This window comes from Ustilago hordei (assembly GCF_900519145.1).
Source record: "Ustilago hordei strain Uho2 genome assembly, contig: UHO2_contig_09, whole genome shotgun sequence".
In the NCBI taxonomy this organism is placed as follows: Eukaryota; Fungi; Basidiomycota; class Ustilaginomycetes; order Ustilaginales; family Ustilaginaceae; genus Ustilago; species Ustilago hordei.
Window position 1 is genome coordinate 17,516 of NW_024545280.1, and position 21,630 is coordinate 39,145.

Consider the following 21,630-nt stretch of genomic DNA (forward strand, 5'->3'; position numbering starts at 1 on the left):
ACAGAAGAGCCACACTTTTAAGGAGCTAAAATCAATAGTAGCATACCTTGAAACACAGACAGGAAAGAGCCTGAAAGCAATATGGTCTGATCAAGGTACTGAATGGAGGAGTAACGATGCTCATGAATGGGCACATGACAAAGGTATAGAGTGGCAAATGACAGTAGGTTATGATAGCAGACAGAACAGATGTGTTGAAAGGATGAATAGGAGTTTAGGTGAGAGAATGCAGGCTCTACTCATGCAGAGACAATTGCCAAAAAGGTTTTGGCTGTATGCAATATGGGCCATGGCATTCAAGATGAACCTCACCCTGAGTGTAGACAGTGACCTCCCATATCAGGCTATGTTTGGGAGATTGCCAAAATGGCTTATGAAACTTCTATGTGTGTTCAGATGTTTATCATGGGTAAACATTCCTAAAGCTAAAAGAGATAATAAGAAGCTTGACCAATGGGCCATAGCATCCATATTTTTAGGATATAGTTTAGAAAGGAGAGGTTGGCTCTTCTACAGCCCAAACATATTCTGGAGTAATTCAGCAAGGTTCATGGAGATCAAGTGCTGGTCTGACAGGATGGAGTGGCAACCAGTGACTCCACAGTCACCACCAGTGCTAGCAAATGAGGAAAACTTCAATGATCTAAGATACACAGATGAGAACATTTTTGATGAGAGGGAGAAGGAACCATTGCAGGAATACATGGACATGGAGAACATTGATGAAATGGACCAGGAACAGATCTCAAATGAAGTTGCCAAGGAAATGATTGAACACAACCCCATTGCCAATAGATGGAATGATGATAAACTTTCTGGATTTATGGCGATCAGCAACAACAAAAGGAAGAACATGGATCCAACTGTTAGTGAGGCACTATCCAGAGAAGATAAGAAACACTGGGAGGAAGCAATGCATAAGGAGCTGGACAGACTTAAAGCCATGGGCATGTGGGAAGTTGCTGATCTCCCAAAGGGCATGACTACTGTTGACACACATTGGGTGTTAAAGATCAAGACAGATGCAAACTTAATCCCAACCAAGTTCAAAGCAAGGTTAGTGGCATGGGGCTTCACTCAAAGAGAGGGTATTGACTATATGGAGGTTTTCGCTCCTGTAGCACCTATCCAGTCAATTTGAGGAGTTTTGGCTATGGCAACCATATGAGACTGGGAAGTAGATTGTGTCGACATTAAGCAGGCATACCTGAACTCAATGCTGCATCATGACATTTTCTTGAAACCACTGCTTGGGATGAAGGTTTCCTCTGGAAAGGCCCTAAAACTAGTGAAAGGACTATATGGTTTAAAACAATCAGGTAGAGAATGGAATGTAGAGCTAGACTCACACCTACAAAGAATAGGTTTCCACTGCATGCCAAGCACCCCATGCTTATACTCAAGAGGAACAGGCAATAGCATGACAATCATCACAGCATATGTGGATGACATGCTCATAGCATCACCCAGTCATACAGAAGTAGATTGCACTAAAAATGAGATAATGGCAAAGTGGGGAATGGAGGATAAAGGACCCATGAAGGAGTTCCTAGGCATAAGCATAGACCAAGACAGGGTACAAAAGAGGATGACACTTGACTTAACAGCTTATATTAAGGCCATGGTGAGAAAATGGCTACAAACAACCAATCAGAAGTCATGGATACCAATGCAGAGCCTAATGGGTATTATGGGTGGTGACAAGTGTGACCCATTAGTGGCAAAGCAGTACCAAGAACTGGTTGGACAACTTTTATGGGTGTCCAACACTGCATGGCCTGACATATCATTTACTGTAGGAGCACTTGCAAGATACATGTCAAGCCCAATGAACAATGCATGGAAGGCAGCACTACACTTGGTAAAGTACCTCAATCAAACTGGCAAGTACAAGCTAGTTTTTGGAGACAGAATGAACAAACATTTGGGACAACATATCATCACATATACTGATGTGAATTGGGCATCAGACCCAACAAACAGATGAAGGAGCACATCAGGAGGAGTAACATATATATATGGATGTCCAGTTAGTTGGAGGTCACATGTTCAAAAGTGTGTAGCACTGTCAGCAGTAGAAGCCAAGTTTGTAGCTGCCTTGGAAGCAACAAGAGAGGCCCTCTTTTTCTCATACCTCCTCAGGGACTTGGGAATTGAGGCTCAGCCACCAACACTACTAACAGACAGCCAAGAATGTACCTAGGTAAGCAAAGACCCTGCTAAGCATTGGAAATTGAAGCACATCAACACAAGATATCATTTTGTCAGAGACCATGTTCAGGAGGGAGAAGTCAAAATCGATTTTGTTGGGACAGCAGACAACATTGCAGATATCCTCATGAAACCGTTAAAAGGTCTGGCCACATCTCAGATTGCATGTCTGATAGGGTTGATGATGCCATCGAGGGAGGGAGTTGAAGATGCATCAGCATCCTAACATGAATTATGGGGTCCGTGGAGTTCAAGTTAGATAATAGTGAGTCATAGTTGCATATCGACATGCATTGACATGCATGTGGGATGTATAAATGATACAGCCATAACACTCAGGGAGAGGCAACAACCAGAAAGTGACAACACAGGGGCCATATGAAAGAAGAGTTCATTATGACATAGCAGGTGTTAAGGATGACAATCAAGTATATATACACACTCATGTTGTAGCACTCACAAATAGAAATATGAAGCATTTTTCTTAAAGTTATACACCCATGAAGTTGAGCTTGCTAGTAGCTCCAATTGGCGGTGTTTTACTTGCAATCTTCAATTAAAGGCCTTTCGGAGTTCTGCAACGCGAAAGGTCGAAATGGAAATGTCGAAAATCGAACAGAGACCGTGCGTAGCTTGCTTTCTTCGGTGACAGGGTCAGCGTTGCTTCTCATTCGGCCGCATAAGATAGCAAACAGGTGATAGAGGTGTGAGCTCTCCACCCAGCCAGGCCGCTTCACGTCCTGCATCACGCACTCGAGCCATATCAGCTCGGCTCGCGAGCATCAGTTCTGTAGAGTGGATCGAATGAGAGTGCCTGATTATAGTACAGCAAGTGTGGAGTCTGTGAAGCATGTCAATTTGCAAAAATGAGATCGATCTCATGCCTGTGCAACGCCAAAGAGACCAGTCAAGTAGCCCTCGTAGTCGTAGACAGCATCTTGTACACCCTCGACGCGCACCTGAGGCATGGCTGCTTTCAGATAGTCGATTGAACCCTGCGGCAAGAGTGCTAGACGCAGATCGAGTTCGGTAACGTAGGGCTTGTCGCCAGCGAGGCCCTGGAACGCTTCCAAAAGCTGATCCGGTGAGGTGGTGTCTTCGGTAATCTCTCGCAAGAACGTGAGAAAGGCGTCGTAGGAGACGGCGCCAAAAGTCTCGCATAGTTGTAGATGGATCTGCTCGATGTCGTCTTCGGTGTAGATGATACCCAGACTGGCAAGAGCAGCTCCAAGCTCGGGCACTGTGAGCGTGTTGGATGCGTCCTTGTCAAAGTAACGGAAGGTGGACTCGAACTCTTCGAGCTGTGCTGGTGTGAGGTTGGTGTGCTGCCTGGAAACGATTTGGTTCTCGATGAAAGCGAGCTTCTTAGAGACGCTGGCACGCACAAGCTCCCATTCGAAAGCCAAATCGCTCACCGTAAAGATGGTGTGATCGTTCTCTTCCACCTTGGCGTCCGCGCATTCTTGTTCGAGTGCAGTGATGGATGTTAGACGTTCCTTGATCGGGTCCAACTGCGCGAGCAGATGCTTGACCATATCAAGCTGTACTTCCAGATCGCCTTCAAGCGTACCGATACCGCCTGCGACTTCTCGCAGCTGCCGTTCGAATTCATTGGCAGCCTCGGCAAACTTGATTCGCAAATTTTCCTTGGCATTGCGAATCTCTGCATTGATAGATCGGCTGCGACTTGCTTCGGCCAGCGCAAGTGTGGACCAAGCGGCATCCAGGTCAGCTTGCCTGAGACCCGGCTGAGGGAGCCACTCAGGAAGGTGGTAGGTCTTGAGCTTGGTCTGGATGTTGCCCAGCAGAGCTGCGAGGTCGGTGCGTTCGCGTACGAGTTCACGTTTGACGCCAATCTTGTATTCGTTGAACTGGGTCAACTGTGCTCGGGCATCGGCATATGTCCCTGCAAAAGTCGCTGCAGTCCAGCCGTTCTGGAGGTGCTTCATTGCATCGACGAGCTGACGAGCTCTTCTCTCGTAGTCTTGCTGCATGACCCACGCGCCTTGCATGACGTCGGCGAAAGTAGCAACACGGCGACTGACGACCTCGGCTTGCTCCATGGAGCTGAAGGCGTGGAAGTACTGGGCGACGTAGGTCATGACACTGCGTTCATCTGGTTTGGAACGATCGCAAAGATCTTCGACGTCGAGGAGCTGAGGGATACCGAGGTGCTCTTCGGCTATCTGAAAAGCTGTTCTTGTGCAAGCATGGGGGTCGGATTTGGGCAATGCGTCGTAGTTGAGGAGATCAGGTCGATGTCGATGGATAAGGGCACAGAGCGCAAGACCATCCTTGAACGATGTGGTAAAGTTGGTGACGTCGACTTCTTGATACGGCGCTGTCTTCCTTTGGCACCAAAGGAGTAGACCTTCTTTGGCAGTGACACCTTCTTCGCTGATATCGGCGATGGTGAAGCGGAGAATCAAAGTCCAGATCATACCGAGGATGAGTTTGAGATTGCCATCGACGATGTCTTCTGCTCCAACGTTGGTCAGCACAACGCCTCTGCTCTTGATGAACTCGAGTGCGAGATTGACGTTCTCGGCCTTCTGCACACGCATGCGTGGGTTCATGTAGAAGCGACCGAGAGAGGTATCGCCCATGATTTCCATCAACTGGACGAGCTTGACGCCATCCGAGAGATCTGTCGCCAAAGAGCGCATTGGCGGGATCTGCCTCGACTCGAGCTTGGTATTGAGCCTGTGCAGGAAGAGAGAGATGAAATAGAAGGTAGCAAGCCGACATCAGTGGAAGAACGCGCAAATCAAGTCAAGAGAAGCGAGTGTGCTGATGTGCTTACCATTTTGTGAATGTCTTTGCCTGGACTTCTTCCCAGCCACGGTCCTGATCGGGCAAGCCGACGAGAACAGAAGACCTCTTGTACGCCATCGCTTTCACTCTCCGCGGGGCGCGCGCTGTGATGGCGACTGTTGTGATTCGACTGAAAGACCCTAGAAGCTCGCGAGGAATGGAGGTGGCGTGTGGACGGCAGATTAGCAGCTCGGAAATGCCGAGGGTGATGTAGCAAGTCTCCGTTGATGCGTGGGAATGTGATGGTGAGAGATGATGCTGTGAAGAAAAGTGATCTTATGCAAAGCAAGGTTCCGTCCCTTGGCGCAAAGCGAGACCAACATCTCCACTTTCGACAGAAGAGTAGTGGCATTCTGCACTGCCCTTTTTTCTTTTTTTTTTTTTTTTTTCTTTTTTTTTTATTTTTTATTTTTTATTCTTTTTTTTTGGGCTTTGTGTGTGTGTGTGTGTGTTACTTTTCGAGAATTTGTTATCCTGCAGGGACACTCTGTCCGCCCGCCCGCCCGCAATTTTTCCCCTTGGAGCTTCAATCCAACAGCGTCAACAGCGTAAAGTGCTGCGAATTTCGAGCCATATTCTACGCGTGTGTGTGTGTGTGTGTGTGTGTGTGTGTGTGTGAGAAAGCGAGAGACCAACACCTGACCGTGTCCTCGACTCTGAAGACCCTTGTTCTTGTTGTTGCGTGCTGCTGAGGGTTATGAAATCGGGTCCAATTATCGGCAGAGCATCCGATGCTCCCATGGTGGCCTCACATACAGTAGTAGCTCACACACTTGATGAACCAACAATACCTCCTTTGAACCTGGCTGCCACCTGTCGGCAGCTTCCGAAGTGGAAAGCTGAGGGTCATGGCTGGTCATGCTGTTGATATCGGACTGGTCGCAACGGCAGCGATGAAACTCTCACGCTTCGGCACCATCGGCTCGCTTCTGGCCAGTGTTTTCAAGAAATAAAACCGCTTGGTTCTTTCGAATGAAGACAGCAGAGAAGATGTGGGAGAGCTGGAAGCCGGAAGCCGGAGGCTGCGCTCGCTCCTCAGCTGGTGCTTCGACGCAAGGCACCAAGCTTAGCATCTACATACAGTGACGCTACAGTCTCATATGGCCAGCGACAACTCTATCAAAGCTCGGTAAAATCCACAAGACGCGTGCAAAAAGTCGCGCCGGTTTAGCGCTCTTTCCTCTCTCTACACACTGCAAAGTGAGTAGAGCAGCCGAAAAATGCGCACACCTGCACATGTCGACGCCCACGCCAAGACCGCCCCGCCAGAAAGTCGACCCAAGGTCGCAAAGCAAAAGCATCTTTGAACATCGTGCAGCTTTGATCACCATCACCATCCCTACTGGCACCGTTTCCGTCATCGTTAGCGCGTGCGCTACTACCACTTCCAAACCCGTCATCATCGACCCACCGGCTGGTCCGGCCATTCCACTTGCATCTTCGCTCTTGGTTCCGGAGCCTTGTCCAATCACTCAGAGGTTCCAAACCGCCGTCATCATGCCATCCTTCTCACAGACAACTTGAAGCTTTCAACACTCGCTCCCAGAGAGTCCATCTCGCAGTGTCTTCGACGTGACACTTCGCATCCCCAGAAGCCAGACGTTGCTGATTCAGAATTCAGCCTCCTGCGATGAAGGCAATCTTCTCTACCTTCGGCAGGCGTGCCAACGTCGACAGACGAGACGAAGCTCCCATGACCCACTTCAGGTCGTCGTTCGACTCACCATCTACGAGAATTGCTCCCACCACTCAGCCCTCCTTTTCGTCTTTAGACGCTGCTGGTAGAGGCATAGGAGATGTGCCGACAATTACATTCGATCCCTCCTCCAAGACCGCTCCCGCAAATGGCGCTTGGACAACGAAATGGTCAGCCTCGCTGCGGAGTCCAGATGCGCGGCATAAGGGCTCGCACCACAGCGTCACAGAAGTGTTGCCGGCCTCAGCAACGGGATCGAGCACCACAACACCGACCATGCGCTCGCCACATCCTCCATCTAGCTACAGAGAGCCGATGCAGCCATCGACATCCTCCGGTGGCAAGACTCGCAGTCTCGTCAGAAAGTTTTCCACCACCAGCAGGAGAGATTCTTCAACGTCGAATGATGCCTCAGATGCACTGTCGCACTTATCCACTTCGCGTCTCAGGCAGCCTCCTGCGGCTCCTGACCTCTCGTCGGCGTCGATCGACGACAAAGTGATGAGGTCTCCTCCCGCGCCAATCAAGGCCGATCTCTCTGCAACGTCATCGGCAAAGCTGGCTTCCAGGCTCAACGAGCTAGCTGTAGCCAATGCCGACGGCCTTCTTTCTGATGATCAATACCGCACTCTTCGTCAAGCTGTATTCGACTGCATGCTGCACACCGAAAAACATTCTATGGCACCACCTTCACCCAACAGTCTGCCAGGCCCCGGCATGCCGCGACATGTTCGAGACCTGGACTCTGCGAACGCCTACAGCGTAACTCCCAGCGCGCTTCCATCTTCACCGAACACATTGCTCGCCCCAGCAATGGGCCGTTCGCGATCAACGCTAAGTCACGGCGAACATCGGCCTTCTTCGATCCGCAGTGGTCAGAGTACCAAGTCGTCTGGCTTTCAGAATGTCGCTGACATGTTTAAGAAAGGTGCCAGGCGCTCCAAAGACATCTACTCGCAGACAAGTCAAGATTCGCAATCCAGTCAGGAGCACATCCAGCGCGACATCAATCATCCAGTTCGTCCAATACGTCGTGACTCGGAGGGCGTCTCCTCTCAACTTTCCAGCGGCGATGGTCATTCTCAACGTGCTCCATCTTTTCGCACACAATGGTCTTCCGCTGCCAAATCCTCTCGCGCATCGACGTTCGGACGCCTCAGAGCTGGTAGCCAAGCAAGGCGCGTCGAAGCTGAATTTGCAGCTCGTGAGATGGAGGAAGCCTTTTCAGCCGAAAGGACCGCTCGCTCGCTTAAGGCCATGTCCATCCATGATGCTGGTAGCACGTATGGCATCACGTACGATCGGTCGCCGACTTCGCTGCGTGCCGAGATGGCTCCCTCGAGTATGTACGGGGCAGAGTATGGGGACAAGTCCTCTGCAGAGATCCAGGCTGAGATGGGCGTCGTGCAGGCCGAAGGTGATCGGATGCTGGGTACCTTTTCAACGCTCGAGGAGACGTTGCTGGCGAAACACGCTGTGCTGGAACCAGCCGTCATGAAAAGAGCGGTCGAAAGAGTTCGAGAGTCGCACCCACTAGCTTCCGTCACTCGGTTGGAAGACACAGACGCAAGTCCTCGCGGCCAGAGGCCACCACCTCCTTCCTCCTACCGTACGCCTCGCCATACTAATGGCGGATCGGATGGCGATGTCGTGACGGCTCAAAATGTTGCAACCTTGGAAGCAGAGCTCACGCACATCTACACACAAAAAAGTGCGGTAGTGAGACGGTACCAGGATCGCCTGGCATTCCTGCAAAGCAAACTTCGATCTGCCGCCATCCGCGAGGGTCTCAAATAGTTGTTGAGAAGAGATTGTGAGGAGATGAACAATATACCAGCTTCGCTCCGACCAGAATTGTTTGCTGGGCGGAGCGGGGCATCTCAGTTCTTCAGTAGCCCGACTTGCAAGGCTGTTCCACTCTGTATTTGTACTCAGAGCAATGAAAGCATTGTTGCCACGGGCGATTCCTCCGAGTGTAGTCGCTGGCGAAACTGAGAGCATCATCGTCTGAGATGGCGTCGATAACGAGTCTGGTCTGACATTCCGGCTCGTTGTCGCAACACACGCCGTGGCTTTGTCAAAAGCGAGAGGCATTGAGTGTTCTTTGGATCGTCACATTGCATTGTCATTGCTTAGCTGATTTTTTTGGCGTGGCTTTGAAGCGAGCTCGCAAGGGATAGTAAACAACATTGAAGGCGTGCATTGCTGGGTGCAGAGCGCATCTAGAAGGTGGATCGGCTGACTTTTTCCAGGACAGTCTCGTAGCTGACTTCGGAAAAGTCGGTACCCTGGATCTCGGAAGAGATGCCGACGAGCGCCTTTCTGAGAGCATCTTTTGATGAGGCGAAGACCATTTTTTGCTTGATCTTGGCATCATCGGGCGACCAGGTGAAGAAGCAGATCTTGTTCCTCTTGCCCTCGTCACCCTTCTCGTACTCGAAATCGTAGATGGCGTAACGGCACTCGGCAGGTGGAAGCTCGGCAATGAAGTCGTCGTACGAGGAAGAGGTGGAGGCCTTTGCGACGACGATCTCGGTGTTGTTCTGGTTGAGAGTGTAGATGATGTACTTGATCTTCTTGCCAAGCTTGAGCTCCTGGAATTGAGCCAGGCACTCTTGAGAGACTGCGACACCGGAAGACTATCGTTCAGAAGACGTCGGGGCGTTGAGAGGATTGAAGACGAATGTGAGGTCGAGCATCGTCCAGCGAATGTGAGCGAGAAGAGCGTCGAGGGCAAGCAATCCGTGGAACCGGCGGATCCGGGAGATTTTAGAAGAGCATGTCACTTTGCGATTAGTATTCTTATTGACGACTAAGGCTAGCTGCCTCGATCCTGATGAGGCTGCTAGTGCACTTACCATTTTGACGAGACGGGAGACTGAGGGTGGGTTAAGGCGAGGCGGACCGGCGGGAGATATGGATATGAGAGCAAGGAGCAAAGATGGTTGCTGTGTCCGAAGCGATAACACGCTCGGATCAAGGACGTGCGGGCTGTGTTGTGTTGCGCTTGCTTGCTTGCTTTGCTGGGAGTGGAGTCGCTGCTGGCTCAAGACCAACACCGCGTGCGGTTCGCTCAGAGGCTTTGAAAAAAGAGATGGACGCGGCTGATGCTCACGCCCAAAGGCACGATCGTATCACCGATTGAAACTCGAATACAGTCAGGTCCTTCTTGCAATTCAACGAGACGCGGAAGAATTCCAAATGGTGGATACATGATCAACCAAATAATAGGGGTGGACTAAGCAACTGGAGGCAAACCATTTCAAGCTTTACTTGCATCTCAAGTTCAGAGTTAACGCCTCTGTGCCGAAGGAAGCGATCCGATATGATGATGCATGCTGACATAAACACAATCGGCGATCAGATGGAATGGATCTGTCTGGAGATCGGGTGCAACATAGCCCCGCTCGTTGTCAAGCTAGGTCATGAAGGAGGATTACTCCCACATTCGGCACGCACCTCATAGTTGTATATATATCAAGCTGAGGACACTAGGTCCTCACCATGTTCTTCAGTCAATCGAGTATACATCTTTCTGCCCTAAAGTAGTAGTGACATCGTTGCTTGGACTCTCCCCGATCGCCCGTATCGGGACCAAAACTTCTTCACCTCTATTAACTCTGTACTCGATTTGTTATGTTATGGAGAGAATGAATGTTAGGTAAAGAGTCAAGATTCAGCTGTTAGATCGACGATATGGTGCACCCAACTCGACGATTCAGGTAATTAATTGAAGATAACAATTAATACTCGGCGTTATCGGGGTCACGATCAGACTCCCTTTACCACAGCCGTGTGTTCTATGTAATGCTTAGTTTTCATAGTGTGAACCTAAATGACAAATGCATATATATACTCCATTTGCCGCTCTAGTCCTATCCGAGACAGGACGTGTCACTTCATTCGTACTCCTGTGTTGCTATGATACTGAGTGCCACTGAGCTGTCGCCATGACAACAATCATGTACCTCATTGTGCTTCTCGCTTAAATAAGCCTCCCGTGCCTCGGTGTCTCGGCCGTAACACGTGCATCTTGCTTGAGATGCCGACGCATCTTCAACTTAATTTTCTCGTCCGAGTGATCGAAGAAGCGGTGCCGAAACTGAACCTCGGAACATTGTGTTCTTCCGAAATCAACGTAAGCGAGAATGGGACGCCAAATGCCAAGCCGAACGGAAAGAGGCATTTCCATTGGCATCAGTTGGTAGCCCCTAAGCCTGACATGAGCGCGAGAGGACGATATAGATAGCCTTGGGGCACAGCTTTGAGGTGGCTAACAACATTGACTTGCTTGTCATCTAAAGTCTTTCTCGTCCATATTTTGTCGACACGCTTTGGATTGGGCGTATTTTGCCAAGTTTGGCCATCTTGACCTGGTACGAACTGGGAAGGGTTAATGAATCTGGGTTTGACGCCAAGGGAAGCGAGCGTGGCTTGCAGCGGAAGTGTCGACTCGAAATTTGTGTTGAAGCGACCTTTAGTCTCAGGAGGCGAGCGAGCTCAATCCTGATCTTGGCCTACTGTTTCTCAGTTTGGTGCTGCAACTACACCAACTTATCATAAGTTGGCCATAGCAAGAGAGGCAACCTAGCGATTCCAGAGAAGAGAATTCCAAACAACTCTTTGGGTTTGTGCCTTGCCGTGCCGGGCAATGGAACCTCTTATCAGTAGCCAAGAGAAGTTTCTATTTTTGGCCGACAATGAACCGCAAGGAAAGACAGCTTGAACTCGCATTGAATTGGACATCGTGATCGCAAGCCTCTACCGAAGCACACGGGGTCTCAAAAGCGGTGATTTGATCTGACGATTGCCTAGTGAGGCCCAGAAGCTCGCTTACAAACAGCGAGTCACACGTGCAGACGCTGTGTTGCCGTATGATATGCGCGTGACAGGCCCGCATCTCTGCCAGTCCAAGTCCCGTGCCCTTCTTAGCCTGATTATGGACATCCACGGCACACAGGTTCGACCACATTGACAGGTAGTGTGACATGCACCTCAAGCGAGGTTGAGGCGATGCGGATGTGCGCTTGCCGAAACTTTGCTGTCCCTGGTCGCATGCAACTAAATCTAGACTTATCATGTCGAACGACCCTTTCCCATGGGTGCTGCATGACAAAGCACGCATCTCTCTGAGCCTGTGCAACGGGAATGAATCCGCTTTGGACGCTCCACGTCGTGAACACGTCCATCACAAGGCCAGGTCATCGACAGCGACCAGCTCGAGACAGATCCTACTCGCGAGACTGAGGCCTGTCAAATGACATGTCACCCAGTCCTCTGCCTCAGCAGTACAGCGGCCATCTCTGAAAGCGAGAATGCCATTCTGCATGCAACGATTAGATGCAGCAACATGAATGTGACAGAACAGTTTGGGCGGAATCAAGTGATTCAAGTTAACAGCAAGGCGGGATACTCCTTTCCCCGCGCTGTCAACCACCGCTTTCGTCGGAGACACCATGCAGGTTGCCCTATATGAGGCATCGCTCAGCTTCGATAGGGTGACCAATGATGGCAGCTGCATTAACCCTTTTTTTTTTTTTTTTTTTTTTTTTCCCAGTATCAGAGACTATGATCACAGTTCTGTCCGAAGGACACGCTAGATCTGACCCACGACAACAATGAGAGTTGGCCTGATCCGGGGGCGTTTGAAGCTCGAGATCAAACTGCCGGGCTGCAGAGTTAAAGCAAGTGGTCGCCGCCGTGCAGATTAAGATTGAGCTGCCTCGAAAGGAACAATGCACTGCTGCCGTTCCAAGCTATACTGTGTGAGACGGAGGAAGTAGAACAATGGACAGCACAATGCAGATTGACTCGCGGAGCTGGTTGGTGACGAGGCTAGCGAATTTCAGCAATGCACTGACCATGAAAGGGATGGTAAACGACGGCACAAGCTGATATTTCTAGGCCATGTATGTGAGGGACGGACGACAAAGAAAAATCAAGAAATATGCTGCCTTCCACATCATCTTCCTTGCGACGTGTTCTGGATTCTCAATTATCATTGCTTATTCATAAGTTGCTTCTCAGATTTTGTGTCACAAAGTGACTCTGTGTCACATGCGCAGGTTATATGCACGTTGTATCGGAGTAACCAAGTGGATTGCGGGAAAGGCAAAGCAACGATGAGAATTCGAACGCTCTCGTGCAACATCTATTCGCACGAGAGAAAGTGCCCAGGCGTGACACTCTGGCCGTCGCAAAAGTTTCAGAGCGAATTGCTTTCGGTGTTGATTCGAGGTTGATTGATGACGGTTGTGCGGGTCAATCATGGCAACTGTCCGCCTAGCGTGGAAGTAGGCGCAACATACATCTATCTGTGCATAACTACTGAAACAGAATTGCTTCCGACTGGCTTTGAATCGCGTTCCTGAGCGGGCTTGACTACTGGAGGTCCTCAGACGCAAAGGCAATTCATGCCGGACCTCTCTCTTCCTTGTCCGCTCGACGCTTTCGTCTTGATGGAAAGGCCCCGAGCGATGGCGCCATCGCTTGAGCACCATGTCTCACCGCACCAGGCCAATGAGGACAACGCTTGTCGCACCCGATGGATGCAAGCGCATGATATTCTTTCCAATCCATGCATCGCCTGTTTCACAGCAAACCGACGATCTTTGTCATTAGTGTAGCCAGTGTAGCCAATGTTTACACGAGATGACGATCAGCTTCATAGTTGACAGTAGTGCGCAACGATCATAGCGAAATGCAGAGCTTGTTTGTAGAGCTCTCGTTGCAACGGCCTAATACGCTACAACGAAGTGTATCGCTGGTGAACTGGATAGGAAAAGAGGAGGAGGAGCCGAGTGTTGGCACCTTTTGTTTTCCCCTAGCGAGCGAACGCAGAAGCATCCGAAACCGCACGGAGAAGGGTGTGCGTGTCATTGCTCGATTGCATTCGATTGCTGCAGAAAGGGTTGCAAACTTGTCTCTGACGAGATACGAATGCCGTGGGTTTTGAAACAATGTTTTCAACTCGGCCTGCCTCGTGGCGATTCGACCCGTCATCCTTGGCCCGTGGTAGCTGCAATGGTTAGCGGACCGCGTCCAGCTGCCATGCGCTGTCGTCTCTTTCAAACGATCCATGGATAGGATGACAATAAGAGCATGAACGCATGAGCTTCCAGGGCCACGTTCTGGTGTATTGTAGGCCGGCCTGGATGTGCGGTATGTTCATGCTGCTTGAAATGGTATGCCTTAATGAAGGATTTGCATTTGGTGTAACTTGGCTGGAAATGGGGATGAGTCTTGCATGAATGAAACCGGCATGGGAACGAACGAAGAAAAAAGTGGGGATACAGGAGAGAAGGACAACAATAAGGAGGCTTGCATGCTGTTCCGCAGAACCGCAAGCACGTCACACATGCACACAGCCATCCTGCGAGCCCGGCATGATCCACTCGCTAGGAACAGGATCGCGACCTCAAAACAGCATGAAGCGCAAAAAGAACAAGAAAAGAAAAGAAAAGAAAAGAAAAGAAAAGAAAAGAAAATAAGAATGATAGAAACTGGAGACGTTTCGGTCCCGATACTGGCGATCGGGTAGAGTCTGAGTACGATGTCACTGCTGGTTTGTAGACAGAAACAAATATACTCAATTGACTAAGAGAAGAACATGGAGAGAGCCTCGAGCACTCTGCCTGACATACTGTATATACAAAGTGCTGGTTCATCCCATACGTGGTAGTATCACCCTCAATGACAGAGTCCAACAACGGGTGGGACCCAATAGCGTCCATCCTTTCTCTCTGATCGGCTCTGTCTGATTTCCAGAATAGATCAGATCTATTCTCTCTCCGATTAGCTTGGGTCCATCTGCTCCTCGATTAGATCTGCTGAATCGCCATCTTCAACAAAGAAAAGAAATTTCAACTGATTGTAACCCTTTTCCATTTGCCTGCCGTTGTCGGGTGTCGGGAATGATCCTGAACGTCGCAACTGCGGAGACAATAGGGAATGAGAGACATTCAGAAGCGCCTTCAAGATCTCATCATTGGACATCGCAGCCTCTCACAACAAACGACAATCCCCACACACACATACACACACACACACACACACACACACATACACACACATACACACACACACACATACACACACATACACACACACACACACACACACACAGACACGCACACACGCACACACGCACATCGGAGTCCGGGATGAACACAAAGATAGAGAAGCGTGCCCAGCAGAACAATGGTTCCCATCTCGCATGTAGATTGGACTGATTTGCACCAACTGGTTCGAGAAGCGTAGCATCGGAGAGTGAATTTCGGAGAAGGAAGCTGCGCTCCAGCGTCAGAATAAAATCGAATAATATATTGCGAATTTCAGATAGCGAGCCAGGGAGAGAGGGAGAGAGGGAGAGAGGGAGAGAGGGAGAGAGGGAGAGAGGGAGAGAGGGAGAGATTGATTGCTTCCATGCCACCTGACACGTCCGTTGCATGGAAAGTTGGCTTGGAAACAGAAGGCCCGAATTTTAATTAGAAAAAAGAAACGGGAAAAAGAAAAGGGTCTGAATTTCGGCTATCAAGTATCACGCTTGCAAGGTCTGACTGTTGTCTGCTTCTTGCGCAAGAGCAGCTGAACAATGATTTCTCCCTCCGCGCTTCCGCTTCGACCCACACACACTCAACTCGCACATTCTCTGTCTCTCTCTCTCTTACACACAGCAATGAAATCAGCTTCTGGTGAGGTAAGTTGACTGTTCCCTGAGTCGGAAGTGGGGTGACTTGCGCTACGTTCAACGCATTGCGGAACGCGATCCGCAAGACTTGACCCAGGTTCGATGCATATGACCCATCTGATCATCATCAGCAGCGTCAACATCATCCGCATCAGCAGCCTAACCCTCCTCCTCCTCCTCCTCCTCCTCCTTCTTCATTTTGTGCTGGATCCACACTTGAACGTATAGCAACCCATCTGACGACACCGCCGCTCAGCATTCGTTTTATTTAATTATCTTTTGCTGTCGTCAACCCATATCTCCCTCTTGCTTGCTTGCGGGTTTGATGTTGTTGTTGCCGAACTGATGCACATGCTCTGCGCAGTTCTATTTAGAGAACGTCTTTCGTCTCCCTTGCCTCTCCTGCCCTTGCCGGTGCAGTTTGGCATCTCACAAGGGAAGCTTTTGTTGTTGGTTTCGGCCATGTCGTTGGTGAATTCTGCATCTCGTCTGTCTCGCTAAACTCGACCTAGACGTTTTCGGTTCGCTTTCACCCTCCATGTTCCTGCCGCTGCTGCTGCTTCTGCTTCTTGCCTCTCCTTTGGCACTTTCGAGTTGTCTGTAGCCTGCTCTTTTCACTGATTTCTATCGTTCTCTTCCTGCCATGAATGAAGGCAGTTGCTGCTGACAAGCAAAAGAGTCTTGGCTGCCGTTGATCTCGAGAAGCCGACCTGCCTAATCCCCTCCTTTCCTCAAAGGCGACGCACCTCCTCGACTGATCTTCCTGTTTCCCTTGCCCATATATCCGCTCTCTTTCCTTCATCGTACCATCCCGACACTTTGTTCTTGACCAGCATAACCATCACCTCCCACCGCATTGAACGCTGATTCGTATGTCATTAGCAATCACATCTCGCGCCTCGTCACCGCTGACCGATATCCAACCAACCGGCGGCTCTTCCCAACCCAGCTCTGCTTCTATACTCGTCTCATCGGACAAACGCCGATTGCTATCACTAATCTCACCAAAAGTCTGATCACTTGCTCTTGGCCACAACACTCAGCTGTAACAGAATCATCATCACAATGTTTCTCGACAGGTCCTCCGAAGGCGAACGCAATACGCTGCCTCCCATCTCTTCACTTTCTTCTCACGATGACCATTTCCGCAGATCCGATCCACATATGAGAGGAGAGGATAACTCAGCCAACCGATCATTGCGTGCTCCTCTTACAAAAGCAGAATCTATGTATGACGATCCTATGCGGAGGCCTTCGTCGGCACTAGACCACCATCGGTCTCCTCTGGCTGGCTTACTCCCACGTCCCCAGCGTGAAATGGAGCCCATTCGCAAGCCATCTTTCCCTCAGTCAGCTGAAGAGGCTTACGGAGCATCTGCAAATCCGCCTCAATATGCTCGCTCTGGCCCACTGCCGCCGCCCTTCCACCGCGATCTCGAACGCGGTTCTCCTGTCTCTGACGAAGGTCCTTGGCGATCTTCGCACGAAAGGCCCGATCCACGCTTTGCTCCCAAAGATGCTTACAGCCCGCATATGACTTCGGCACCCTACGCTGCCCGAGATGAAGCCAGACCTGCTTTTGGGCCACACTCGTCCGAAGATCCACACCGACCTCGTATGCCAGCTCCTCCAAGCAACATGTCTGACGATGGTCCGTGGAGGGTCGCATCGACGTCTCGTGACCGCGCCGACATGCATCCCGACGTCCTTGCACACCAACGCGCAAGGGAGGAAGAATTGAGATGGCGTGAAGAGCGTGGTGGCCGTCCCATATATCCATACGATCAAGGTTCAGGCTATCCTTCCATGAGTCTTTACTCACATGACCCGCGAAGTGCAGGTCGCCCACTCGATCCTGATCTCATGGACGATGGTCGACGCATTCGTCGACGTGCGACTTCCAGCTTGGCCGATGACGATGCAGCTGCTCAACGATATCCACCTCCCGGTGCTCGTCCCTATGGCTCTGACACCTACAGTCCGCCCGAGTCCAGAAGCCACAGCACTGCACTCACCCAAGCGAACATGAGGCCGGGCATGCTGGCTGGCATGGAACCACCTCGACCTGCCTCGACACTCGGTGTCATGCCCACTGCATCTACGGCTGCTTCTGCGGCACCAGTGCAGCCAGCTTCAACCACCAACGCAGTCAATGCCAACAGGCGAGTCGCTCATCTTCTCTCCGAGCAAAAACGTCGCGAGTCAATCAACACGGGCTTTGAGGACCTTCGTCAGGCTATCCCTGCATGCCGCGATGGTCAGGACAGCAAAGCCAGCATCCTCAAGCGTGCACTCGAATACATTCGAGTGCTCGAGTGCGTCGTTAAACGTCAACATCGTCCTTCCTTTGAGAACGGTGCTATTGGCGGTGGTTACAGCAACCGCAGCCCGCCTGATGACAAAGATGACTTCCGTCGCTTTGGTCGCCCCAGTGGCGATGAAGAGCGTCGTGGTCCCAACAGGAAGATGACCGGTAGCAGCAGTAGCAGCAGCGAGGCTGGTCCCGGTCCAAGGATCGGTGGTCTGCCCTCCAACGCCTACGGTCATGGCGCTGCCAATGGTTACCCTCCCATCCACGGTGGTTCACACCATCTCAGAGGATATCCTCAGTACGGTCCGCCCCATCTTCCGCCTGTGCCTCACCCTTCCAAGAATGCAGCCAGGAACATGAACGGCGCCCCTGCGAAGCGCTGGGCGGAGGATTCGGATGAGGGTCAACGCGAGCCTTCTCGCCGACGGGTCTCGGATGGCGAGGAAGACGACGTTGAGCGTTCGCCTGTTGGAGCCAACTATGTCACTGCCATTGCACCTCCACGATCACCTTTGCTACGTTCGCCCGCATTAGAAAAGCCAAGAGATTGGCACCGTCTCGACAACAAGTCGCTAGTCAACTCTGCTGTTCGTGTTTGAGGAGCTGCTTGCAGTACATCTGCTCGTTAGGCTCCGTCTCTTCTCATCGTTCCTGGGTCTCCTCGTTACCGTCTGTTACCATGTTGGCTCAGCTGAACGTTCATCATCTCGCCCGTTCTAGACTCTCCTATCCCTAGTCCTTCTCATGGTCACCTAGTTTGCTGATGTGCTAATCATGTAGATTTTAATTGCTTTGTCGATTCTCAAGGCCTCGGGTTGTCCTTCGTGGTAGCGCGAGGATTTGTTTCGACGTATCATCGCCTGTGGTTGTTTGTTACCACTGCAAAAGCATGTCTTTCTGGTTCATTTCGACATTCATTTTATGTCGCCTTTTTAATGTCCGATTTTACTGTACACACGCGCGCAAGGCTTTTTTTTTGGTTGCAGAGGGAGGATGCAAACCTGTCTGTGCGCAGCTTGGGCCCAGTTTCGGACGCTGACTTGTAGAGGTAAGCTGCAAGCTCTCTGTTGCAGAACGTGCGGCGAATAACGGCGAACACTGCTGAAGATTACGATCCAGTGAGACGCTGAAGGATGACGCAGAGCCGATCCGGTTAGATGACCGATCTCACCAGAGATCGGGTACAACACAGTCTCGCTCATTGTCAAGCTAGGTCATGAAGTAGGATGCTCCCACACTCGGCATGTGCCACGCTAATGTATATATATCAAGCCGAGAGCACTAGGCTCTTGCCACATTCCCTTAGTCAATTGAGTATATATGTTTCTATCTTTTAGCAGCAGTGACATTGTACTTAGACTCTCCCCGATCGCCAGTATCGGGACCCAAAACGTCTTTACTTTCAACATAGAGTGGACTCAAACGAAACCTTAGAAAGCTTCATGCGGTCACACAGGAGAAAGAAGAGGAATGCCGATCGTTGCAAACCAACAAAACATCAGGGCTGGGGTCTAACCAGAATCACAACCCCATCCAGCCCAATTCCTGTTCTTCATCGGATCCTTTGCCTCGTCTTCAATACCATACTCGCAGTCCTTGCCATTAACGAAGTCGTTTCCGTACCACTTCTTGAGCAGCAGCCCAACAGTGTTCTTAGCAGCAACAGTGCTCGTCTCCATGGTGGAAACGAGACTTTCCATTGCATTCGAGTAGTACAACCCTTCATCCACCTCAATTTTAGGGAATCGGTCTGTGGGAATGAGGAGTGGGTAAGAGTCCCATTCGTGTCGTTTCACCCAGCTGATGGTAGATAGGCCAAATAGGCGATCGAGCTGCGAATCGGAGATCGGGGCTGCGGAGAAGATCTTCACAACGTACTCTTTGTCTTTGTTGGATGCGGTTTGGGGTTCGACGGAACGGAGATAGTTGAGGGAGTAGAAGTTTAGTACTGGCTTTTTGAGCTGCTTTTGGGCTTGCAGAGGTGGTTCTGAGCCAGGATCTTCAGGGGCAGGCTTGTTGCCATCGTCATCGGTAGGCTTCTTCTTCTCGCTAGCCCTACGAACGCTCTCGTCGGAAGTCAAGATGGTGGTTGGGACGGCGTCTTGCGATCCAAGACCAAAGTACTCTGGGTTGGGACTGGGTCGACTTGTCGTTAACAACGTCACATGTAGATGGACGAACGGCTTGCCTTTGACCCTCTCCGGTGTGTTGAGAAGAGTAATATCAGCATTGTGCCACGGAGTGGCGATGATGACGGCGTCGTACACTTCTCCTTCGCCATTCTTGGCGCCGATGTACCACTGAACTTTGGTCTTCAGACCTTTCTCGCTGGTATCCGTCTCGCCCCTTGGAGGTCGATCTACGCTTTTGAACCGCACGATACCAGTGACCTCCCCCTCGACACCAGTAAGGATACGTGCGCGGGATCGACGTGCAAACTCTTCAAAGATACGGTAGTTGCCCTCTTTGACACCCGTTGCCCCTGATGCTGCGAGACTGACTAGCGCACCGAATCCATGGATCCTATCCGTATCTTGTGCATAGTTGACTCTGGTCGCTGCCTCGACCATTTCCTCGATGAACAGCTCAGAAACCCGCTTCTCTTTGAAGAACTGCATTCCGGTCGTACCCACCAGCTCAGTAGCATTGATGGCATCAGCTAGATCCTCGATCGAGTTCCATGGGTATCTTGATCCACATCCATTCGCCTGACCAGCTTTGTTAGAATGCAAGAAACTCGGCTTGTAAAGACCGGCAAAGTACCCAAGCTGCTTCTTGACAATGTTTTCAGCCGTAATCGCACTATATCCGTATCGAAGGAAGAACTTGGCACTTGTCCACCAACTACTCTGATCTCCTTCGAAAAGGAACTGCTGACCATCCCAAATAGCCGTCTGACCAGACAAGCCTACATGTGCGCCAGTCTCGAGGGAGAAGTCTTTGACCGCTCGGCGAAGGTTGAGGTTGACATCGGCGAAGATGCTCGCACCGAGCTCAATTGGCTCTAGTGTTGAGTCGTCGTAGGGGTGAGTGATGGCTGTTCGACCTCCAATGCGAGTATTGCGCTCATAGATGGTAATTTCGATTGTGTCGGAAGAGGTGTTGGAGGAGGAGAGCAGATCTTGCCCGTGTTTGAGAAAGTAGGCTGCTGATGTGCCGGAGGGGCCGGCGCCGATGATGGCCACTTTGCGACTTTGACCTGCTTTGGAACGAGGAGGTCTGAAGGTGTGAGAGGTTGAGGACTCAGCGTTGGCGGATTTGCGATGGACTGGCGCCCAACCCATGCCATCAAGGGAAGCATCGGATGTACCCTGGATCGTTAAGCTTCCTGATGCGGAGGCGGAAGCGACTTGCTGGAGCAGAGCAAGAACCAGAGTCGTCTGTCGAAGCAGCGTAAGAGTGACCATCCTTCTTCGATTGTGTCAGTAGCGCCGACAGCTGCGCTTGTAGAAACCGGATGCTCTGTGGGAAGAGGATAGGATGGTGAAAGGGCAGTGAGAGAGTGAAATTACATGACCTTTATTTCGATCTCACATTTTCGCCACCTTCGCTCACTTGGATCGGTAGAATGTTGTCCCACTGTTCCAGCATGTAATCGCCCGTGGCGACCTCATTTGACACATGCATGCACAGGATGCTGGGGAGATATACAGCACACATGTAAACTGTCCCATAATTTTACATGTCACCATACATCACTCTAATGCTCAATAGCTATAAGTTGTATTGCCACACTGTCTGATATTGTCTGAAAGCCCTGCTTCTTCTCTCCAAGACTGTGGAATTGATATTGACATTGACTAAAAAAATTGTGCTATGAAGAAGAGCTGATTTTTATTTTATTGTGGGACAGTTTATGGAGCATGCTCCCAAATAGCAACACTGCTCCATTCCTGACCTTGTGGGCTG

At 50.7% G+C, this 21,630-nt stretch overlaps 5 protein-coding genes across 5 annotated transcripts; 2 read left to right on the forward strand and 3 right to left on the reverse strand.

Annotated features, from left to right (window-relative positions):
• Positions 1-3,089: 3,089 nt before the first annotated feature.
• UHO2_04403 (uncharacterized protein) lies at positions 3,090-5,103 on the reverse strand (the record flags this gene model as incomplete). The annotated part of the gene is made up of 2 exons (XM_041558395.1): positions 3,090-4,914; positions 5,015-5,103. 2 exons carry the CDS (start codon positions 5,101-5,103, stop codon positions 3,090-3,092), a joined length of 1,914 nt encoding a protein of 637 aa, XP_041414329.1.
• A 1,552-nt stretch (positions 5,104-6,655) lies between these two features.
• On the forward strand, positions 6,656-8,518 carry UHO2_04404 (uncharacterized protein; the record flags this gene model as incomplete). The annotated part of the gene is made up of 1 exon (XM_041558396.1): positions 6,656-8,518. One exon carries the CDS (start codon positions 6,656-6,658, stop codon positions 8,516-8,518), a length of 1,863 nt encoding a protein of 620 aa, XP_041414330.1.
• A 425-nt stretch (positions 8,519-8,943) lies between these two features.
• Positions 8,944-9,582, reverse strand: UHO2_04405 (putative COF1 - cofilin, actin binding and severing protein; the record flags this gene model as incomplete). The annotated part of the gene is made up of 2 exons (XM_041558397.1): positions 8,944-9,360; positions 9,580-9,582. The coding sequence occupies 2 exons, from the start codon at positions 9,580-9,582 to the stop codon at positions 8,944-8,946; spliced, it is 420 nt and encodes a 139-aa protein (XP_041414331.1).
• A 6,893-nt stretch (positions 9,583-16,475) lies between these two features.
• On the forward strand, positions 16,476-18,320 carry UHO2_04406 (uncharacterized protein; the record flags this gene model as incomplete). The annotated part of the gene is made up of 1 exon (XM_041558398.1): positions 16,476-18,320. One exon carries the CDS (start codon positions 16,476-16,478, stop codon positions 18,318-18,320), a length of 1,845 nt encoding a protein of 614 aa, XP_041414332.1.
• Positions 18,321-19,232: 912 nt separating this feature from the next.
• On the reverse strand, positions 19,233-21,128 carry UHO2_04407 (uncharacterized protein; the record flags this gene model as incomplete). The annotated part of the gene is made up of 1 exon (XM_041558399.1): positions 19,233-21,128. The coding sequence occupies one exon, from the start codon at positions 21,126-21,128 to the stop codon at positions 19,233-19,235; it is 1,896 nt and encodes a 631-aa protein (XP_041414333.1).
• Positions 21,129-21,630: the final 502 nt, after the last annotated feature.